Here is a 22,833-nt window from a genome sequence, read left to right on the forward strand (position 1 = left end):
TGCAGGCACAACACATACAAAGTCAGGGACTGGCTGGGTGCAGTGAAGTGGTTGAAGCTGCCTGACCAAGAACCCCCCAGGGAAAGCACAGAGGGAGAGGAATTGGATCCTGGCTCCTGGTGGTGGGAAACTGGCCACACCCCAGAGGAGGGGGGAAAGCTGGGAAGAGCTGGGAGCTCGGAGAAAGATGAAGGGGAGGAAACAGGCAGGTGCACCAGCCCACAGGAAGTAGTCTTGGCAGCTCCTCCACAGAGCCACCCTGACAGCCTGTAAACTTCTCCCTACCTTCCAGAATAAGGCATCTACTGCATGTCACAGAGCAGAGAGCCAGGGAGAAACAGAGAGGGTCCATTGGGGTTCGTGTGGACAGAGGGAGGAGCCTGACACAGAGGGCTAGAGTGAGTGGGGGGAGTTACAAGCCAATCTGGGCAACTGCTTCATCTTCATCTAAGGAGCAACCCTTAGAAGTCTCTATGTATTCTGTGGTAGAAACTAACTGTAAGTTAGCCATTGCGTCACTGTCTTTTTCTGTTCTGTGAATAACCTATTGCGTGTCGAGGTCCCCAGGTCCACCCCAATAACTCACACATCACACAGAAGTTTTTGTTTAATATTTTTGGCATAATTTTGGCCACAACTTTATTAAAATACAAATTTGTGAGTGGTTGCGTAGGCATTGGGGGACAGACTGACATTCTGCACGATGCGAAAGTCAGAATGGGGGAATACACTTGGGGGTTATGCGGAGCAGGGAACCTGCCCTCACCCCAAATGCAACCAGGAGCTCATTGCTATGGCCCGAGCCCCCTTGACAGAGTGGACAAGCAATAGTTAGCCCCCAATTCCTTTAACGGAATCCCTTGCAGCAGCAGCATTAGAGGGGCAGGCACAGCCAATCCATGCCCCTCAACCAACCAAACCATAAACCAATGCCTAACCGCGAACCTTACAAGTTGTGACAATTTGCTACGCAGTAGGCAAAAACCAAATGGCCCCAGCCAATCAGCCAGATGGACAAAATTCCTACCAGGCCCCCGCTCCAAAGCAGACGACCCCATGACAGGCATAGCAAGGTCAAAGCGAACAACCCTATTCTAGGGAGGGAGGGACGGGCAATCTGATGCACGGGCGAAAAAAGGAAGCTCTAGCCTCGTGCAAGGAGTTTTAGCATTTCTGGCTGTCAATCAAAAAATGGCAACATTAACTTCTTCCCAACAACAAGGGAAGCCCCAATCATATCAGTGGCCAACAATCAATTAGCCCGCCCCCCAGCTTTGGAGTGTCCTGGCAGCCCCCACCGCAACACGTGCTCTCCATGAAGGGGAACACGCTTTCTCCCTGTCAGCTCCCTGACATGTGCACACACTGCAACCAAGCACACTATTGGCTACAACAGAAAGCATCTTTCAGACCTAAAAGTAGAAGGAGTGGAGCCTAGGGGCACCAGGAAAGACCTCTGTGAGGACATGTTTGTCCACAGGCACCACGTTGGCAATCACACCCCACAGGCCACATCTCTTGTCCCAGGGCCACACCCCCTCAACAGCTTAACTGTCTTGAATGCTTTTACCTGGCTAGAACACATTATTGGCCTAGAATAATGCCTCCTGTTTAGCAGGAGAGATGATAGAGAGAGATGTGTGTAGAGATCTCTGACTTTTGCATGGCTGGAGTCTAGACTACTGTACAAAGCTAAGAGTCTCGTCCATTGTTCTGCCCTTGTCCACTTCCAGCATGAGGCTCCTGGAATGTTCTCCACAAGGAATAAAGTTTCCCATCCTTGGCAGGGGTCAGCAAACTTTTTCTGACCTTGTGGGGGGGCCAGACTATATTTTGAAAAGGAAAAAAAAAAATGAACGAATTCCTATGCCCCACAAATAACCCAGAGATGCATTTTAAATATAATGACACATTCTACTCATGTAAAAACACACCGATTCCTAGACCATCCACAGGCCAGATTTAGAAGGCAATTGGGCCGGATCCGGCCCGCAGACCTTAGTTTGCCTAACCATGTTTTAGAGCAGTGGTTCTCAACCTGTGGGTCCCCTGATGTTGTTGGACTACAACTCCCATCATCCCTAAGCTCTGGCCTTGCTAGCTAGGAATGATGTGAGTTGTAGTCCAACAACATCTGGGGACCCACAGGTTGAGAACTGCTGTTTTAGAGGAAGGGGAGTTCTCACCTTACAGGACCTTTCCCACTGCCCTGGATCTTAAATGCCATATATATATATATATATATATATATATATATATATATATATTTGCTTTCGTAGATTTTCACGGGTACAGGAATGCAGGTTTTGGTGTCTTCGGGTGTCTTCCCGTGTAAGAGTCGGGGTGTCTGTGCGACGTTTCGACGAGGTCTCACTCGTCATCTTCAGGCTGGTGCTTTCGGCTTCTTGTTACTGGAACAGAGCAGAATCTGGTGTTTGAGTTCCTATAAATACTGTTGAGGGGTGTGGTGTATAGCCTCCAACGTTCTGGGCAGAGAGGAAGTTCCTAGATTAGTGTGCCTCTTCTTCTTTTGTTCCTTAATTACTTGAGTGATATCTTGAGTGATTTCATGAGTGATATTCTGAATACCACTGGGTGGGTCATTAAGTGTAGATTAGTTGCTAAAGCTTTTGTGTCTTGACCTCTTGAGCTTGTGAAGAGTTTTTCTGAGAAGATGGCTGTGCTGCATTTAGTTGTGCTCTGGCTTGGCTTCGTGTATAGGGGCGAGCTGTGGTTTTGTGCCTTGTGCCAGCCAGATCTGTGTAGGGATTGCAGGGGGGTGCAGCATCCGGAGGTGCCACTATAGTTTGGCTACTGGATGGAGTCTGTAATATGTCTGTGGAGAGGGTCTGGGTTTGGGTCTGGTGTGGTTGATTGGTGACGGCGTTCTGTGTGCCTCTGGTTCTGGTGTCGGTTTTTGTGGGGAGGGCTAATTTCCAGATGTCTGGCAGGCGGGACGTGTCGTCACGCTTGTTCATGTTGTGAGGGTGTTTCTCTATCTCGATGGCTTCCATGATTATTCTCTTGTGGTGATGTTCCATGTTAAAGAGCAATTTGGAATCTGCAAAATTAATTTCGTGTCCTGTTTCTTTCATGTGTTGGAAAAGAGAGGAAGTTTTTTTCTTCTTTTTTGACGGCATTCTTGTGTTCTGCGATACGTGCATTTATTCGTCTGTTTGTTTGTCCAATGTACGTGGCTGGGCAGACTTTGCAGGGTATTTCATAGACCCCTTGGTTTTCCAGCTGGATTTTGTCTTTTGGGTTTCTGAGGATATTGGCTATTTTTTGGTTGGTGCAGAAGGCTGTTTTGATATTGTGTTTATGGAGGATTTTGCTGATTTTGTCTGTAGTGCCCTTGATATAAGGAAGGAGGGCCATGCCATTGTTTTCTTCTGTGTCTTGGTTTTTGGGGGGTGTTTCTTTTTGGATTAGCTTCGTAACCCTGTTTTTCTGGTATCCATTGGCGATTAACACATTTGAGAGATTCTGTAACTCAGTTGTCAAGTGGTCTTTGTCAGCCAGGCGTTTGGTTCTGGAGATGAGAGTCTTGGCTACGGAGTTTATTTGTGCAGGGTGGTGGTGTGATTGTGCATGTAAGTAGCGGTTGGTGTGTGTTTTTTTCTGGTAGATAGTGTGTCCTAGGGAGCCATCAGGTTTTTTGTAGATTAGGACGTCAAGAAAGGGGAGTTGGTTGTTGTCTTCTATTTCCATAGTGAATTGTATTTTGGGGTGTAGGCTGTTGAGATGTGTGAGGAAGCTATCTAGTTTTTCTTTCCCGTGTGGCCAAATTACAAAGGTGTCGTCAACATATCTGAGCCAAAGTTTGGGTTTGTGTTCTGACTTGTCTAAAGCATTGGTTTCAAAGTGTTCCATGTACAAATTTGCGATGACCGGTGAGAGGGGTGATCCCATAGGTGCTCCTTCTATCTGTTTGTATCTTTGTCCATTGTGGATGAAGTACGTGTTGGTTAGGCAGTGGTTGGTCAGGTCCAGGATGTATTTGGGGGGGTTGTATTTGTTTCAAAACATGGAACACTTTGAAACCAATGCTTTAGACAAGTCAGAACACAAACCCAAACTTTGGCTCAGATATGTTGACGACACCTTTGTAATTTGGCCACACGGGAAAGAAAAACTAGATAGCTTCCTCACACATCTCAACAGCCTACACCCCAAAATACAATTCACTATGGAAATAGAAGACAACAACCAACTCCCCTTTCTTGACGTCCTAATCTACAAAAAACCTGATGGCTCCCTAGGACACACTATCTACCAGAAAAAAACACACACCAACCGCTACTTACATGCACAATCACACCACCACCCTGCACAAATAAACTCCGTAGCCAAGACTCTCATCTCCAGAACCAAACGCCTGGCTGACAAAGACCACTTGACAACTGAGTTACAGAATCTCTCAAATGTGTTAATCGCCAATGGATACCAGAAAAACAGGGTTACGAAGCTAATCCAAAAAGAAACACCCCCCAAAAACCAAGACACAGAAGAAAACAATGGCATGGCCCTCCTTCCTTATATCAAGGGCACTACAGACAAAATCAGCAAAATCCTCCATAAACACAATATCAAAACAGCCTTCTGCACCAACCAAAAAATAGCCAATATCCTCAGAAACCCAAAAGACAAAATCCAGCTGGAAAACCAAGGGGTCTATGAAATACCCTGCAAAGTCTGCCCAGCCACGTACATTGGACAAACAAACAGACGAATAAATGCACGTATCGCAGAACACAAGAATGCCGTCAAAAAAGAAGAAAAAACTTCCTCTCTTTTCCAACACATGAAAGAAACAGGACACGAAATTAATTTTGCAGATTCCAAATTGCTCTTTAACATGGAACATCACCACAAGAGAATAATCATGGAAGCCATCGAGATAGAGAAACACCCTCACAACATGAACAAGCGTGACGACACGTCCCGCCTGCCAGACATCTGGAAATTAGCCCTCCCCACAAAAACCGACACCAGAACCAGAGGCACACAGAACGCCGTCACCAATCAACCACACCAGACCCAAACCCAGACCCTCTCCACAGACATATTACAGACTCCATCCAGTAGCCAAACTATAGTGGCACCTCCGGATGCTGCACCCCCCTGCAATCCCTACACAGATCTGGCTGGCACAAGGCACAAAACCACAGCTCGCCCCTATACACGAAGCCAAGCCAGAGCACAACTAAATGCAGCACAGCCATCTTCTCAGAAAAACTCTTCACAAGCTCAAGAGGTCAAGACACAAAAGCTTTAGCAACTAATCTACACTTAATGACCCACCCAGTGGTATTCAGAATATCACTCATGAAATCACTCAAGATATCCCTCAAGTAATTAAGGAACAAAAGAAGAAGAGGCACACTAATCTAGGAACTTCCTCTCTGCCCAGAACGTTGGAGGCTATACACCACACCCCTCAACAGTATTTATAGGAACTCAAACACCAGATTCTGCTCTGTTCCAGTAACAAGAAGCCGAAAGCACCAGCCTGAAGATGACGAGTGAGACCTCGTCGAAACGTCGCACAGACACCCCGACTCTTACACGGGAAGACACCCGAAGACACCAAAACCTGCATTCCTGTACCCGTGAAAATCTACGAAAGCATATATATATATATATATATATATATAGGCTTCCCTTATTTTTCCAGTATCCTCACGCACACTCTGTGGCAACTTTCATTGGCAGCTCAAATTGTCCAGGCAGCGAAACTACTCACTTGTCCAGCAGTGTCCAGAATGTCCAAATAAGCAGGTTCGTCATCTATACGTACTTGTGTTTTATAAGCATCCTCTGCAAGGGGAGAAGCATAAGAGAAAGGAAATAAACCATATAAGCAGGACTGCAGGCATTCTAAGCTAAAGGAAGAAAAAAGACAAAGTTGGGCAGCAATGCAACTTTACTTTCTGCAACAAGAAAGGAATAATTCTGCAACATGCATGAATCACGGAAATTTACTTGCATAATTCATTCTTATGGCAACGGAGTTGGGGGTGGTGGTATGTGCGCTACAGTCTCCTATAGATAAGACACCTATAGAGTCTTTTCAAAAGTGCCCTTCTCTTGCTGCCTGCAGAATGCACTCTCCCCAGTGAGGCTGCTTTGTCATCTTTTATTATTTGTTTATTAAGTTTATATACCGCCATTCATAGGAATATCACAGGGCAGCTCACAACATAAACATATAAAATGAGAAGACAGAATGCCTAATTAAAAAAAGCACAAGCACAAAAACAAACAAATAATCCTGGATGAAGAGAAGGCCCAAGACAGGTGTTGATCATAATCTGAGCTGTGCACAGGTGGGCTGAAGCGAGCTACCACCATTCCTGTGGAGCCTCCTTTTATTGAGACAAATATGCAAGCTAGGGAGATACATTTTTGGGCTGTGACCTTTGCACATCTTCCGTCCCGAGATCGTGGGGTGGTACAAAGCTATTTCGGCACCTGTTCCACAGCGTCATTTCCCCCTTGCACTGTGTACGATGAATGGAGACAAAGGTCTCATGGAAAAGGGTTATAGACAGGACACCGCTGACTGCTGAGACCGCAAAAGGTCAGACATAGGAAACGATGTTCCAGACAGCCATGGCTTGTCTGAGGGGGAGTTTTTCCTACACCCCAGGGTCATGCGTGCAGGCAGATTGTGGCTGCCTGCTGGTGGGGAAGTGTGCTCCCTCCGGACCCCACTATCCACTCCGCGATATCCCTACACCTGGGGTCAAGGTACTGCTCTATTTCAAATGTTTGATGATATGAGGTTTCTTTTATGCCTAGCTGATTATCTCTGATATTTTTTTCCTGCTGGGGTGTTGTAGCTTTCATAGAACTCTAGGAACCTAGAAAGCTGCTTTGAGACACACTATTGTCCCAACTTGCTCCATATTGGCTAAAGTGGCTGGCAGAGGCTCTCCAGGATTCCTAGACTGATCATATTCCAAGCCCTACCTGAAGATACCAGACTTTGAACGTGGGACCATCTGTATGCAAAGTAGATGCTCCACCAATGAGCAACGGCACTTTCCTAAGCAGCTGGTGAAGGCTGAACATTTGATCTCTGGAGAGGAGGAAAGTGTGTTTCATGTCTCATCGGCTGAAAAGCAGCTGGGGGGGGTGTCAGCTTTGGTTATTATTATTTAAAGAAAACCTTTAAAAGTTTGCTTCCTCAGTCTATTACTTTTTCGGTTTAGCAAATTGGCTTTTATGCATGCATAACATTAAAAAGAAATTCTACACAAACTGTTGCCTTCCCCCCATAGTCATAGGCTGCTGTCTTCCAAGTGGAAAATAAGCACCAGCTAATATTTGTATAGATTATTTTGCTCCACTGTATATTTCACGCCCCGTCTTGTTATTCATATTTTCTTGTTAAGGTTAAATGGAGCCGAAGCGTCGGACAATATTTATACTGCAACATGGGCTGCAAATTATCTCTGTTGTTTAATTAAACAACAATGCAAGACAGGCGGTGTGTTTATGGTGATGGATGGTGTGCCTCGCTTGTGCAGTGAGCTGTGAGGTGAGGAGAAGGACCGGGAGTTCCCAACAACATGCCTGAGAAAGACCATTTATCAGCGGGAACATATGGACAGTCAGGTCCTATGTTACAATTCAAACTAGCCCTCTGCACCTAAGAGCCCATCACTTGGGCTGCCTGATATTTGGTATCTGAAGACTGCCCCTGCCCCTTTAATCTATCCTGCTCACACACCTCTCTCAGACTTAAATTTGAGAAGTTGTCTTTATCTATCCTCTTATAGATCAAATGAGCTAGACTAGTTACTTAGACTCGAACTAGAAACATTTATATCCCAATTCTGTACTTCCTACAATCAACAACTTTGCTATTTTATTACCTACAAGCATCTCTCTCTGTGTGTGTGACTGCAACAGGTAAAATCTACTCTCCAACCAGTATTTACTAGCCAAATGCTCCTCATTCTGCATGCAAAAGGGTTTCAATAGTTAATTGGCCCTGTTACCCCCATGCATTAAAAAAAAAATCATGAAAACTGATGAAGAAATAAGGAAATTGAACTTAAAACTAATACGAGGAACTGAGAGAAACCATTATTGGTGGATCAGCCCATCTCTAGCCATAGCTGCCTGGTCCCATCACCTCCTGGCAAATAGAAGGGGAAGAAATGGAGGCAGTGAAAGATTTTACTTTCTTGGGCTCCATGATCACTGCAGATGGTTACAGCAGTCACGAAATTAAAAGATGCCTGCTTCTTGGGAGAAAAGCAATGATAAACCTAGACAGCATCTTTAAAAGCAGCTTGCTGACAAAGGTCTGTATAGTTAAAGCTATGGTATTCCCAGTAGTGATGTATGGAACTGAGAGCTGGACCATAAAGAAGGCTGATCGCCGAAGAATTGATGCTTTTGAATTATGGTGCTGGAGGAGACTTTTGTGAGTCCCGTGGACTGCAAGAAGATCAAACCTATCCATTCTGAAGGAAATCAGCCCTGAGTGCTGCTCACTGGAAGGACAGATCCTGAAGCTGAGGCTCCAAGACTTTGGCCACCTCATGAGAAGAGAAGACTCCCTGGAGAAGATCCTGATGCTGGAAAGATTGAGGACACAAGAAGAAGGAGACAACAGTGGATGAGATGGTTGGACAGCGTTCTTGAAGCTACCAACATGAGTTTGACCAAAGTGTGGGAGGCAGTGGAAGGCAGAAGTGCCTGGCATGCTCTGGTCCATGGGGTGATGAACAGTCAGACAACTAAACGACTAAACAAGAACAACAATAAGGATTTGAATTATTACAGCAGTGTCCCAATGTGTAGCTAGGACTACATGCTGCCATGATCAACACCCCTACTTTCCATTTCAGAAGAGGGAAATCAATCTTACTCCAGGTTCTATCACACCTGCAAAATCTCCCCTCCCTTTGAAATCACCCAGCAGTGGCAGTCAAGTAGGACCAAGTGGTGCCTGTTATACAATATTGTTTTTGTTATTGATTTTTCTTTGACACACATTAGCATTCCAAAGCGCAATCCCTCAAAGATGTTGATGGAGCAAAGCAGCCCATCTTCATTTGCTCGGTGTCTCTGCTCTTTAGTCTATACAGCGTGTAGTTGGTTAATTAGAATTCTTGGTGTTGAGCTTTGATTAGCCACATCTTAAAATCTCCTAGGAGCCAAGTTGGGCCATCTTCCCGCCGTAGCACACTCAGGCAAGTGTCACATTACATGAAGGTTTCTGTTAGGCACCACAGGGAAGGACCATAAAATCGGCTTCGCATGCAGAAGATCTGAGGTTCAACCCCTGGTGTCTCCAAGCAAAGAATTGGGTAGCAGCGAATGGAAGAAAGCTCTGCTTGAGAACTTGGGGAGCTACTGCAAGTCAGAACAAATAATAAAAAGCTAGATGGACCAGACTTGTATCCTATGTTCCTGGTTTCATGAAAAATGTTTACAGCATCTGGGACATTTTAGTTTAGAGAAAATGTGAATTAGAGGCAACATGAGATAAGTTTACATGGAGGAAGTGTAGAGAGAGAAAAGTCTCTCTCTCATAACATTGGAACTTGTGGACATGCAATGAAGCTGAAGATTGGATGATTTGGGACAGCTACACATCACATTGCCAACAAAGGTCTGTATGGTTAAAACTATGGTTTTCCCAGTAGTGATGCATGGAAGTGAGAGCTGGACCATAAAGAAGGCTGATGGCTGAAGAATTGATGCTTTTGTATTATGGTGCTGGAGGAGACTCTTGAGAGTCCCATGGACTGCAAGAAGATCAAACCTATCCATTCTGAAGAAAATCAGCCCTGAGTGCTCACTGGAAGGACAGATCGTGAAGTTGAGGCTCCAAGACTTTGGCCACCTCATGAGAAGAGAAGACTCCTTGGAGAAGACCTTGGTGTTGGGAAAGAGTGAGGGCACAAGGAGAAGGGGATGACAGAGGATGAGAAGGTTGGACAGTGTTCTCGAAACTACCAGCATGAGTTTGACCAAACTGCGGGAGGCAGTGGAAGACAGGAGTGCCTGGCGTGTTCTGGTCCATGGGGTCACGAAGAGTCGGACACGACTAAACAACAACACCACAGCACATAGTTAACACTATGGGACTTGTTCCTACAGGAGACAGTTAAGGCCAACTTAGATGGATTTTAAAGAGCATGGGCCAAATTCATGGAAGATAAGGCCATTGATGGCCACTAATTCTGACGGCTATCCTCTGCCTCCACAGCAAGAAGCAATATGCTTCTGAATACCAGTTGCTGGAAACCACAAGAGGTGAGGGAAATACTAATTTTGGACTTCCCAGAGGCATCTGGTTGGCCAGAGAAGGCTATTCTTATGCTAGATCAGTTTATAATCTTTGGGAAGGTGTGGTTTGGATGTGGTGATGCAGCAAATGACCAGATTTCTTTGAATTGGCCTCTGATAATTTCCAACAGCCTTTGCGATTTATTCCAATATATCTTGAATCATTAAGCAAATTGATCCTCATTACTGTTATGGCAACTATATAAATGCAAATCAAGCTTGGCATGGGAATGTCTTTCTCTCTGCTATCTATGTATTTTTGTATTTACTTTTACTGCTCAATGGCTCAGAAGTTAATTCCCTTTGAAAAGCAAATTGTACCATTGAATATTATATTAAAATTAATTAAGTCCTTGAAATTCAATAGGTACTACACACAGCTGAAGTACTTAAGTCACCGATAAGGAAACAATACACATGCAAATAAATAAAATAAAATTACCAAGCGGTATCCAGAGTAATAAAAAATAAAATAAAATACTGACACTGCTCTAATTCTAAATCTTCCCCCTAAATTGCAGAGGTCTGGCATGCTCAACTTCTTTCAGTAGGCCTTACAAGACATTCTCCAATTCTGTTTTCTTTCTAAATGTGTCAAGCAGATTTCATGCATTTGAAGCACATTTCTGGAGAGTTTCAAGTTGTGGTTTCAGTGCTGGTCTTAACCCATAAAGACTTATGCAGCTCAGGACCTCAGTCGTTGATGGAAAGCATCTCTCATCATGAATCTACCCATCTCCCAAGATCAACATATTAAGTCCTTGTCCAGGACTTGTGGGAAGAGAGGCTCTTTTCAGTTGTAGCCCATCTGTGGAATACTCTCCCTGATAAGCCCTGATAAGGCCATGATCATATTTTCCGCACCAAGATAAAATGTTCTTCTACTCGCATGCATTTTTAATATGTGTGTGGATTCGACTGCTGCCACATTGGATGGGTCATATTCGGCAGGGCCGTCTTGCCATAGACACTAGGGGTGCAGGGCACCCAGGCGCCGGGCTCTCAGGGGCGCCAGGCCAAGAGTCTGGGGCTCGAGAGTTGAGTGTGGGGAAGAGCCCATCCATCGGCCAGAGTGCCACAGCAGGCTCTTCTGCTTGGGCGGCTCTGCGCCACAACTTTGGGGGTGACCGAGCCAGTGAGACGCTGAGGCAGCTGGCCGGCTCTGCCCTCCTGCACACCTGGGACTGGGCAACCTGGGGGAGGGGGGCACTGGGTGGATCTTTGCACCCCAGCACCACATATGCTTAAGACAGCCCTGCCACCAGAGTCATTTCCCAAATACTTCTGGGCAATTGGATACATACCATGATGCAGGGAGTATTGCAGTCCAGGACATGGTCTTCCTTCAAGGCCTTCTGGTCTCAAGCCAGGGCTGGCCCATGCCTCCCCACAGCTTGGAAGAAGGATGTCCTTCCATTTCTCATCTTCCTTAAGAAGCAGGGGTTAGCAGCTAAGACCATGACCTTGCATGTGGCTGCAAACACCTTCTGGGGGCTCTCCAACCCATGTGAGCATTTTCATATATGCAGGCTATTAGAGGGATGGTCCAGGAGTCACCCATCAGTCCCAAACACCAGGAGACCTATTACATATGATCTAAAAGTTATATGGAAAGCACTGAGCTTCATCTGCCAGTCAAAATCCTCCTTAAACTGTGGTGCCCAGAACTTGACACTGGACTCCAGGTGGGATCTGACAAAAGCAGAATAGATTGATGTTATTATTCCCCTTGCTTCCGCCAGCGAGATGCTAAGGCAGACGGCCCGCTCCGCCCTCTTGCATGCTTGGAACTGGGCAACCTGGGGGGGGGGGTGCCAGGTGGATCTTTGCACCCCAGCACTGCATATGCTTAAGACAGCTCTGGTTTTCAGGGAGAAAGAAGAGAAATGTCTATTTACATTTTATTTTCACACAAGCTGGAAACACCTCTCAGTGTAAGCATAGGCTTTAATTGATCTCCCTGAAATGATAGTAAGTGAATCATTGCCACCTTAATCTCCATTCAGTAGCAAAATCACAGGGTCGAAAGTGGAAAGAAATTGCTACCTGCTATTCTGGTGCAGAGGGGGAACTGGTTCTGATTAACTAGGAAAGCCTTGCTCACGCACACACCTTTGAAGTGAGTGACATCCCCCCCCCCCGCTTCAGCGGAAATTCAGCTCTGGAAGCATTAATTATTATTATTAATGTCTGCGTGGCAAGTAGGTTCATACTGTGTATGTTAGAAATGACTCATGTTTTATGCGGAAGGGGGTGCCTTCTGAAGTCTTGCGTTTTGCTTTGAAGCGTGTCTTGCAACGAGCTTAGATCCCTTATGCTTGCTATGGCTGTCGACAAATTGGAACAGGTTCTGAGGAAGACTACAAAAATGGGTGGGGGACTGTCCTATAAGGAAAGGTTGAAAGAAAGGGATCTGTTTAGCTCAGAAAAGTGAAGATTGTGGGTGGGGAGTCATGACTAGGAATTGTTGATGCAGTCAGTTTCGGTTCATTTTGCCTTCTAATTCCCCCCGCCCCCAATTTTCAGTTCTCCGTATTTCCCCGAAAAGGCCTCCTGAAAATTCACCATTGTTTTAGTGCAAGATCACTCACTGCCTAGGTGTGTTGGCATTGTGGGATGGCGAAGGCTTCCTAGGGACCTGGCAAGGGAGTCCCAGGGATTGGAGTCCTACCTGAGCAGGCAGAGTGGGCATAATGCCCCCTCTATTTATTAGATAGGGACGCAGGTGATGCTGTGGGTTAAACCACAGAGCCTAGCACTTGCTGGTCAGAAGGTCAGCGGTTCGAATCCCCGCGATGGGGTGAGCTCCTGTTGCTCGGTCCCTGCTTCTGCCAACCTAGCAGTTCGAAAGCACGTCAAAGTGCAAGTAGATAAATAGGTACTGCTCTGGCGGGAAGGTAAACGGCGTTTCCGTGCGCTCCTCTGGTTCGCCAGAAGCGGCTTAGTTATCCTGGCCACATGACCCAGAAGCTGTACACCGGCTCCCTCGGCCTATAGAGCGAGATGAGCACCACAACCCCAGAGTCAGTCACGACTGGACTTAATGGTCAGGGGTCCCTTTAACTTTCTTCTATTAGGTGCCAGATCCAAGCCTGCCTGCCTTATTGGCCATTCGGGGCTGACCTTGGGGGCAGGACTGACAGAGCAAGTAGGCTCCCCTCAGGTTTGTTCCTGGTTCATTTAAGCAACCTAGACCTGGACCCTTTACCTGTTTCTTCCTCGCCGAGTTGCCTATGTCCATATGCCCTGTTGGGGCCAGAGACTGATAGCATCCCCCAGGCAACAGATCTCTGCAGGGGTCCCCCAATTTAATGTAAGTTTTTGGAAACCCTGCTGTCAGATTGACCCATGGTGCCACTTCTGACAAGTGGGCCGGACGTTAATGATTAACCAAACCTCTTTCATTTGTAATCTATAAAGTTGTGGCCTGTATCAATTCAAAGTCATTGTATGTCAGGCATCCCCACACTCAGTCCTCCAGATGGTTTGGGACTACAACTCCCATCATCCTTAGCTAACAGGACCAGTGGTCAGGGAGGATGGGAATTGTAGTCCCAAAACATCTGGAGGACCGAGTTTGGGGATGCCTGTTGTATTGTGTCCTTATTCTACAACAGGCATCCCCAAACTTGGCCCTCTAGATGTTTTGGGACTACAACTCCCACCATCCCTAGCTAACATGACCAGTGGTCAGGGATATGGGAATTATAGTCCCAAAACATCTGGAGGGCCGAGTTTGGGGATGGGTCAGAGGAGGAAGTACATAGCTTTGACTTGCGATTGCTTCCCTAATACAGTGGTACCTTGGGTTAAGTACTTAATTTGTTCCAGAGGTCTGTTCTTAACCTGAAACTGTTCTTAACCTGAAGCACCACTTTAGCTAATGGGGCCTCCTGCTGCTGCTATTCTCATCCTGAAGCAAAGTTCTTAACCCGAGGTACTATTTCTGGGTTAGCAGAGTCTGTAACCTGAAGCGTATGTAACCTGAGGTACCACTGTACACCGTTTCTTGTATGCAGTTTTGCCGAATATAAATTCTCCTTCTTTCTCTCTTTCTTTCTTTTTTGCAATGCTTTCATCGTTCAGAATCAAAATACTTTGGCTCAGTTCTTTAGTTCTCACAGAAACAGAGCCTGGCAACGTGGCAATTTATTTTCACATATTCTCACCCAGTTTCCTTCAGCACTTTCGTATTCCTTCCCCTCCTCCCTCCGCTTTCTCCCTTGTCTTCTCTTCTGTTGAAATTAGATTGGAAGCCCTACAGACCAGGGACCTTTAACTTGCTTCTGTTACTGTGAGGTGTCGTATGCATCAAAGGACTGTGTGTGTGTGTGTGTGTGTGTGTGTGTGTGAACAACAAATAACTCCACAAGATTCTATAGCAGTAGGGAGACAACATGGGTGCTCCCAGCAGCATCTATGACAAGGATCGCTTTCTAAAAACCTTTCTGGGTAAGAACATGATACAAGAAGTGGCCTGCTGGACCAGGTCAAGTGGCAGTCCAGTGCTGAATTTTGTGTCCAGTCAGATGCCTTCAGATAATAATAATAATAATAATAATAATAATAATAATAATAATAATAATAATAATATCTTTATTGTCATTGCCCCCTTCGGGGACAACGAAATTACTTGACTGCTCCATAAAAACACTAATTAAACAATACAGTATAATACAGCAAGGGAGATTAGATGACTTTCAAAGTCCGGGCTTCCCATTCAGGGCCGAGATCGCTCTGGAGAAGAAGCTGTTCTTAAGACGGCTCGTTCTTGTCTTCATCGTCCTGTATCTCCGTCCCGACGGCAAGAGCTCGAAGAGACAGTGACCAGGATGCGATGGATCTTTTACTATGTCCAGTGCCTTCCTATGGCATCTTGTGCCATAGCACACAGGCAGGGGAGAAAAAGTAGCAACCCTCTCTCAGGGGCGTCGCAAGGAGGGTGCAGGGGTGCGGTTCACCCCGGGTGTCATGCCTAGGGGTGGTGACAAAATTCCCCTGGGCGGATTGGCGTGGTGACAGCGGGTGTTTTTCACAATTGGCGCGGTTGTCGTTGTGAAAATCCACCCGTTGATCACGCAAATATGCTGGGCGATCAGCCTGGAAACCCCCCCCCCCCCGGCAGGCAACGCTCGGATCCCCGGTGGGCACTTTTATGCAATCAGCAGTCAGATTTTCATGGTCTGTGGTTGGCGCTAACACCCCTGGCTGGCGGTGCTGACCTAGTTTTATGTGCTCGTTGGTCAGATTTGTGCTATCTGCGGGCATATCTGTTTTGCGGGCAACCTTCCCTTAAAATAAGCTCAACAACTTTGGACAACGTTCCCAAAAATTGCAATGTAGGGCAGGGGTGTGACAAACAATTTTTTGCACCCGGTACCACCTGAACTTGTCTACACATCTGCCCTCTCTCCTTTTCTTATTGCCAGCATCTCTCAGCAAGCAGGGCAATTGGTTGCTCTCTCTTTTTTCCTGAGGATCTCCTAACTGTTAGAAAACGCTTGCAGATTATTCTAAAGCAACTTTCTTTGGCTTGAGAATTCTTGGGTAGCTGAATCTCTTGCCTAAGGGTCTCCATTGCTCTTCCTGATGGCTCCACTGTCCAAGATGGTTGGGCTGCAGGCCACTTTCCTTTGGTGACAGCTTAGTGGATTCTCCATGTTCAGAGGCACTACGTCCCCAGATGTTATGCTACGGAAAACCAACAGAATGGTACACCCATAGCACCTTCATACTTCATATACCTTAGATTTATTAGCATTTATTTATAAAAGTATTTATATACAGTTAAATCACATAACTAAGCAGTTTACATCTTGGCAGTGAGTTCTGGAAGACCTGCTCCTTGCCTTGCAGACCACCTGGCCTGAGAGGGAGGGCCCGGACTGACTCCAACTACAAAAGCTGAGGCTACTGAACAGATTCTTGGGTTGGGGGATTGTTTGGGGGTTTTCATTGGGTGGGGGTGGGGTTATTGCTGTTATGGGTATTAATCTTTTGTATCTTTATTTTCAGTCTTCGGATGATTTATGAGGAAATTGTTTAATTGGTTATGTCCTTTTTGATGTTTTATTTATTGTTTAAGACTATTTTGGTTACGTTTGTAATTATATATTTTTTTTCCATATTGTAAGCCATCTTGAGCATGGCTTGAACTATGGAAAGGCAACATACAAATAATATTATGAATGTATGCATCTACAACATGTAAAGATAAAAAAAACCATACAATAAAAAACCATTAAAAAATTAAAAGTTAACAAAGCTTTAAGGCAAGCATCAACAAGCCATTGTTGGAGATGTACTCTTCATTGCCTATATACAGTAGGCCTGGCAGAATAGAAAAGCTTTTAGCAGGCATTTATAAGTTGGCAGAAGGGACATGGGTGGCGCTGTGGGTTAAACCACAGACCCTAGGACTTGCTGATCAGAAGGTCGTGGTTCGAATCCCCGTGATGGGGTGAGCTCCCGTTGCTTGGTCCCTGCTCCTGCCAACCTAGCAGTTCGAAAGCACAAAGTGCAAGTAGATAAATAGGTACCACTCTGGCGGGGAGGTAAACGGCATTTCTGTGTGCTGCTCTGGTTTGCCAGAAGGGGCTTAGCCATGCTGGCTGCATGACCCAGAAGCTGTAAGCTGGCTTCCTCGGCCACTAAAGTGAGACTGGACCTAACCGTCAGGGGTCCCTTTACCCTTTACCTTTACAAGTAGGCACAGAATTTGTATTGACAGAGTTTTGTGCATAATTGGGCTTGCCAGGAACATGCAGGGCCGATGCATGTGAGAGGAGAATGGGAAATACTGGGATGCTTCATGTTTGCAATTGCATAGGTACGCCTTGAAGGTGTGCAGTGCGCCGACTGATGTAAAATTCCCTGTGCATTAAAAAGCTTGGTGCCTGTGATTAACGGTGACACTTGATGGTGTGTATCTCTTGCGCTCCACTAGCTTTCCCTTTCCTTAAGCTCTTCAGGCATGAGTGATCAGTGCTGACATGCAATTGTATTTCTGAGCCAAGAGGGACTGGCTAAGTGTCCCAAAGGAAAGTTACCAATTAACCCCTAACCTTGGAGTAGTGGTATTGGAAGTGAGTCTGGAAAGGGAGGGAGGAAGATAGAGAGCTGCACAAAGAAGAGAGAGAGAGAGCGCGCAAGGATGTGCAAAGCCTCCTCTATTGTTTCCACAAATATTTCCCTGTTGTCAAAAGGTGACATTGCATTGATAATTCAGGACAATTATCCAGGCAGAGGAGAGAGGATCAGCTGGTTCACAAGGACAAAACACTCCACTTTGTTCGATCCTAACAGTAATGTGCATTTCCCCCCATTCACTGCCAGAGCAATTGCATAAATGTTTATTTAGAAGTAGGGATGGGGTTTTCTGCTTCTATCTACTCCTCATTTCCCCCTGCCTTTACCAACATTTGCACATCCATTTGGATGACTGACTGAAAGCTCACCAGCATTTTAGTGCTAATTACATGTTCGCATGTTAAATTAATATACACATTTTTGCAAAACAATTTCCTCAAATATAATGCATCTTTGTATGTTCTTTTCACAAACACATGCATTTTATGCATGCTTTACCCTAGCCTATGAATTTTTGTACACATTACTGCAGAATTGCAGTGCAAAATTCGGACCAATGCAAATTTCTGAGAGGGGCTATATTTTGGTCTGCATACTGGTTCAGATAGTATAAATACAGTGGTACCTTGGATTACATACGCTTCAGGTTACATACACTTCAGGTTACAGACTCCGCTAACCTAGAAATAGTGCTTCAGGTTAAGAACTTTGCTTCAGGATGAGAACAGAAATCGTGCTCTGGCGGTGTGGCAGCAGCAGGGGGTCCCATTAGCTAAAGTGGTGCTTTAGGTTAAGAACAGTTTCAGGTTAAGAACAGACCTCCAGAACGAATTAAGTACTTCACCCAAGGTACCACTGTAATGTAGGTTCCTCTTTAAATGTGAACAAAACAAAATTTGTCCATCAAATTTGGAGGTTTTTAAGCAGAGATTGTAGGGTCATCTGTCATGGTCACTTCCAACTCTCCAATTCTATGATTAAGCATTTGTGTATGTTGTTTTCACTAATTTTCCATTAATTTAACTGGTAGATTTCTGTACACAATACTTGGCTGGAGAACTGCATTGCAAAATTTGGAGAAGTCAACATTTTGAAGGATGGCTTTGTTTTGGTTTGCATATTGTTTTGAATCAGGTAAGTCTGTCTTTAAATGCAGACTGAATCACATTCCTCTGCCATCTCTATCACTCAGAAAACTTGTTCTCTTCCAGGTGCCCGCTAAATGTCATTGGGTGCTATCAGCCCCATCTGGCATGGCCAATAATCAGGAATGGGGGAAGCTGCAGTCTACCAACATCCAGAGGCTATTCATCCCTGTGTCATTGTGTTAAAGGGTGGCTCACAGAATGTCCCTGCAAATACAGAATACAGCAATAAAAACATTCACTACTTGGACATCTGTATTCACCCCCTCCCAAAGCAGTCTCCCCCCCCCTTTCTGGCAATCTCCATTCTTCCAGCTTCCAGAGAACTGGAACACATCCCAGAGGAATACTGAGAGCACATCATTTCCATGTTTCAGATTCCAAAAGTCTTTGAAGATGGCCCCCAATATCATTCTTCTCATGACCCTGACTCCAAGTGCTTCTCAAGAAGCAGAACCTCCTGACATGTTATTGTTGCTTAAAATTAGCTGGCTGCTTTGCTGTCTAATCTGCATGGCACCTGACTTTCATGGATTTGGTTTGAGATCAGTTACATGGCTGTTGAGCATCTTGGCACCCACCCAGTTTGTTCCCTCCTTCTCTTCCTCCTCCTCCTCCTCCTCCTCCTTCTCTTCCTCCTCCTCCTACCTCCATCTCTCTAGCTACACTAACGCCCAGCAACATTGCCAAGTAACTGCTCTGAGTGCAAAATCATTAGTTCTCCATTTGTTCGGGAAGAAAATTGTTTCTGCCGGTGCTGGGAAATTGTTTCCACATTGCTATTAAGTAGGAAATGTACAATGGAAATCATTTCATTTTCTTCCAGGGATGTCCTCTGGAATTGTCGCCACATATGGTTTAGTAAGTCAAGCAAGGGACGTTCTTCTTCCAAGACCACCTCTCCTTCAAAATTATGATTCTGCTAAATGATGCAGTTGGGCCAGGGATTCTTAATGAGCCGCATCATTGAAAATCTGTTGTGAAAATACATGCTTATTTGGGTAAAAACAACACTATTGTTGACTCTAACAAGTGTAGTTGCTACTGGGTAATAGGCCAAAAGAGAATAACATCACCACATTTCCGCAAAGAAATTCAAGAAATACATTGTTCTCCCCCCCCGCCCCCCAATTTTATTCATTTCATAACTTTTAGATATCACTTGATTGTTAAAAAAAGACCCACAAAGCAGCTTACAAATAAGATAAAATAATAGAATTGTCAATAAGAAAAAATAACAATAATTTAAGACTTTCAGATAGTTAAAATAACAATAGACCAGGGGTTGGCAAACTATGTTCCGCGGGCTGGATATGGTGCACCGGTTTAGCTCCACACGGGGACTGACTGCGTGGGCAGCAATGGCTTCCTATTGGCTGCAGGATAGGACTTCCAGGACGCAGCCATGGCCAATAGGAAGCCACAGATGCCTCTTCCCCGCCGCCATGGCTCCGAAAGCCAGTGGGGTAAGAGCGGTGGGTGATCTGGCCCTCTGGTGGAAAGGTTTGCCTGCCCCTGCAATAGACTGAAAGCAGATTGAAACTTTCATCAACTTTCTAAACGTCTGGGTATGCAGGTGCTGCCACGCTAAAATATCTATTTCTTACTAATGTGGAAGACATATTATTAGGTGGCACCTGAAACAATGACCGTTCTTCAAACTGAAATGTTTGAATGGGCATATGTTAATAATAATAATTGTAATTAAAACTTGATTTGATTGCCTTTCACCGATGGGTAAGGCAATCTTGCTTTACTTCAGTATCACCTATGGAATGCAACAGGACTAACTTCTGAGTAGGCATAGCTAGGACTCAGGGACAGGCATAAGAAAAACTGGACCTGTCATTGGTAGATAGAGAGAATTGGTCACATAGGTTAATAGATGCCCCTAATCTCCAAGAGTGGCTCAGACTGTTACATGAGTTCCAGCAATCTTTTCCGAATTTATGCAAATAAACCCTAATGCAGTATTCAAAACCCCACGCAAAATTGGAGAGAACATGCAAAGGAAGCTTATGCAAATGAGCCTGCTTTGCATAATTCCAATCACAGATTTTTGTCTGTGATCCCAAATTTCGGATGTTTTGCTACAGAGAGTTGGCTCAATGGTTATATTTGAGAGACAGGCAGACAGGCAGGCAGGCAACTGGGGACCAGTAGATGGAAGCATTAGTCATGTTTTTGGCAATGCAAAACTAAAAATAAACAAACACCACCAATCTGAATTGCTTTCTGAAAAGACACTGATCTGAAAAAAATATGCTAAAATAAATGTACAGAAGTCAACATATTTCTTCTTTGTGGGGAAAACACTTTAAGATTAGGCTGTCGTCTCATACAAAATTCTGGTATCTGGGCAGGTGCTGGGATGGACAGCCTGAGCCCTGTATCAGATCTAGGGTTGGAACTGGAGGATTTTTCATCAATTTGCTATGTGCCTAGAAGCAGAGCCTAGGAATATTTGGAACACTTGCAGGCAGAGCCCAGAATCTGGAAGCAAACACAGAGATTAACCCCAGGACAAATTCATGTAGTCACCTAAAGTAAACAACAACTCCTTGACAGGGACAACCTGATCACATTAACTCATGCATAGCCTGGACTACTGAAATACACGTTATGTGGGGCTGCCCTAGGGTCTGGTCTGGAAACTTCAGCTACTGCAGAATGCCCTGGCTAGACTGGTGATGGGAACAACCACCAGTAGTGTTAAATAACCTGCACTGGCTTCCCATCTGATACTGGGTCATGTTCATGGTTCTTGTACCAGTGTCGAAGCTGCTGGACAACTTAGGCCCAGGGTATCTTAAAGACCACCTTGCCCTGCATGTTCCAATTGATCACTAAGATCATCTGGGGGAGATCTAATACTGGTCCTCCATGGTCCAGAAGCATTACTTGTGTCAATGAGAGTTGTGACTCCAGCCTAGTGGACCCAACTTTATGGAACTACAGTCAACATCCTTGCCAAAATTTAGATGTCAGGTTAAAATGATTTTACATCAAGAGGCCTTTGCATCATGAATGCTGCCCCAATGATGTTTTAATCTAAGTTTTAAACTCTGTGCTAACCAATTAACTAAACATTTTCAGTATTATTATTATTATTAAAATTTGTATGCTGCCCTTCATCCGTAGATCTCAAGGAGATTCGCAACACAAAAATACAAGATAAAAGCACAAAATACATAACAACCACCACAAGCAACAACTCCCTTCCTCTCACACCATCCCACAAACACATTTGAAAGGTTATAGGATGTTAATCAGCCCAAGGCCTGGTTGTAGCAGAACAATTTCGCCTGGCACCTAAAGGTGTATAATGAAAGTGACAAGCAAGCCTCTCTGGTGAGAGCGTTCCACAAATGGGGAGCCACCACAGAAAAGGCCCATTCCTGTGTTGCCACCCTCCAGACTCCTTGTGGAGTGAGCACATGAAGAAGGGCCTCAGAGGATGTTCACAGGATCCAGGTAGGTTCATATGGAGAGAGGTGGTCCTTGAGGCATTGTGGTCCTGAGCCCCAAACTAGCTTAAGGGGGTTGTCTTAGCCTCTCTACTTTTCTGTCAACTAGTGCAAAAGCAAAATCTCCATCCCACACCCCACCAGTTGTCTGGGTGTTCTGTTCTCAATGAGCCTTTCTTTCCTGCAGATCTGAAGTGTGAAAGATGAGGAAATGGTTAAAGCTCAAAGAAAACAGAGTGCAGCAAACTTCTGTCTTTCATTCTCTTAAAGCCATCTCCTTTTATAGCCAGATAAATGTTTGCTCTCAGCCATCTGTCAGCACCGAATGCTCAGCAATGTTAATCCAAAGTGATGAATGTGCCCTGTGGACATCCAGAAGGGTACCTCTGGGGTCATTACTCACTCTTCCCTTTTAAAGGTGATACTAGGAATTTATAACAATGCCCACCATCTTTGGGATCAAGCAAAAGGGCCTGATGGACAGTGACATCCGATGTTGCTGTTGCCACAGAATGCTGTTGCAGCGGCAATTGCAAACCAATAATTCAGAGGACTCAAAAGACACAGGGTTACAATTTGGTCTGGCCTTTCCTTGATAGCATTGTGGGGAAGGCTGGAAAAACATATCACATTTCTAGAGGAGTACAGAGCGGGAAAGGAGACACAATACGGGAAATGGCTCAGGATTCATCTTCCTGAGAATCATAACAAACAAGCAGGCTTCTAGTCCTTATTATGGTTGCAAATATATATTTGGAAGCTTGGGGATGGGGCTCTGGGGCTCTCAACAACTCCTGGCCTGAATAAATTAATGACTT

General features: G+C 45.1%; 1 protein-coding gene across 2 annotated transcripts in view; it reads right to left on the minus strand.

Moving 5' to 3' along the window:
• Positions 1-22,833, minus strand: part of RIT2 (Ras like without CAAX 2) — a 263,520-nt gene that overhangs the window by 169,005 nt on the left and 71,682 nt on the right. For both annotated transcript variants that reach the window (XM_082242260.1, XM_082242259.1), the window contains exon 3: positions 5,747-5,820. In XM_082242260.1, coding sequence (XP_082098386.1) covers positions 5,747-5,820 — 74 coding nt within the window. The remainder of the gene's footprint in view (positions 1-5,746; positions 5,821-22,833) is intronic.

The sequence above is a fragment of the Podarcis vaucheri genome, assembly GCF_965113315.1.
Source record: "Podarcis vaucheri genome assembly, chromosome: 11".
NCBI lineage: Eukaryota > Metazoa > Chordata > Lepidosauria > Squamata > Lacertidae > Podarcis > Podarcis vaucheri.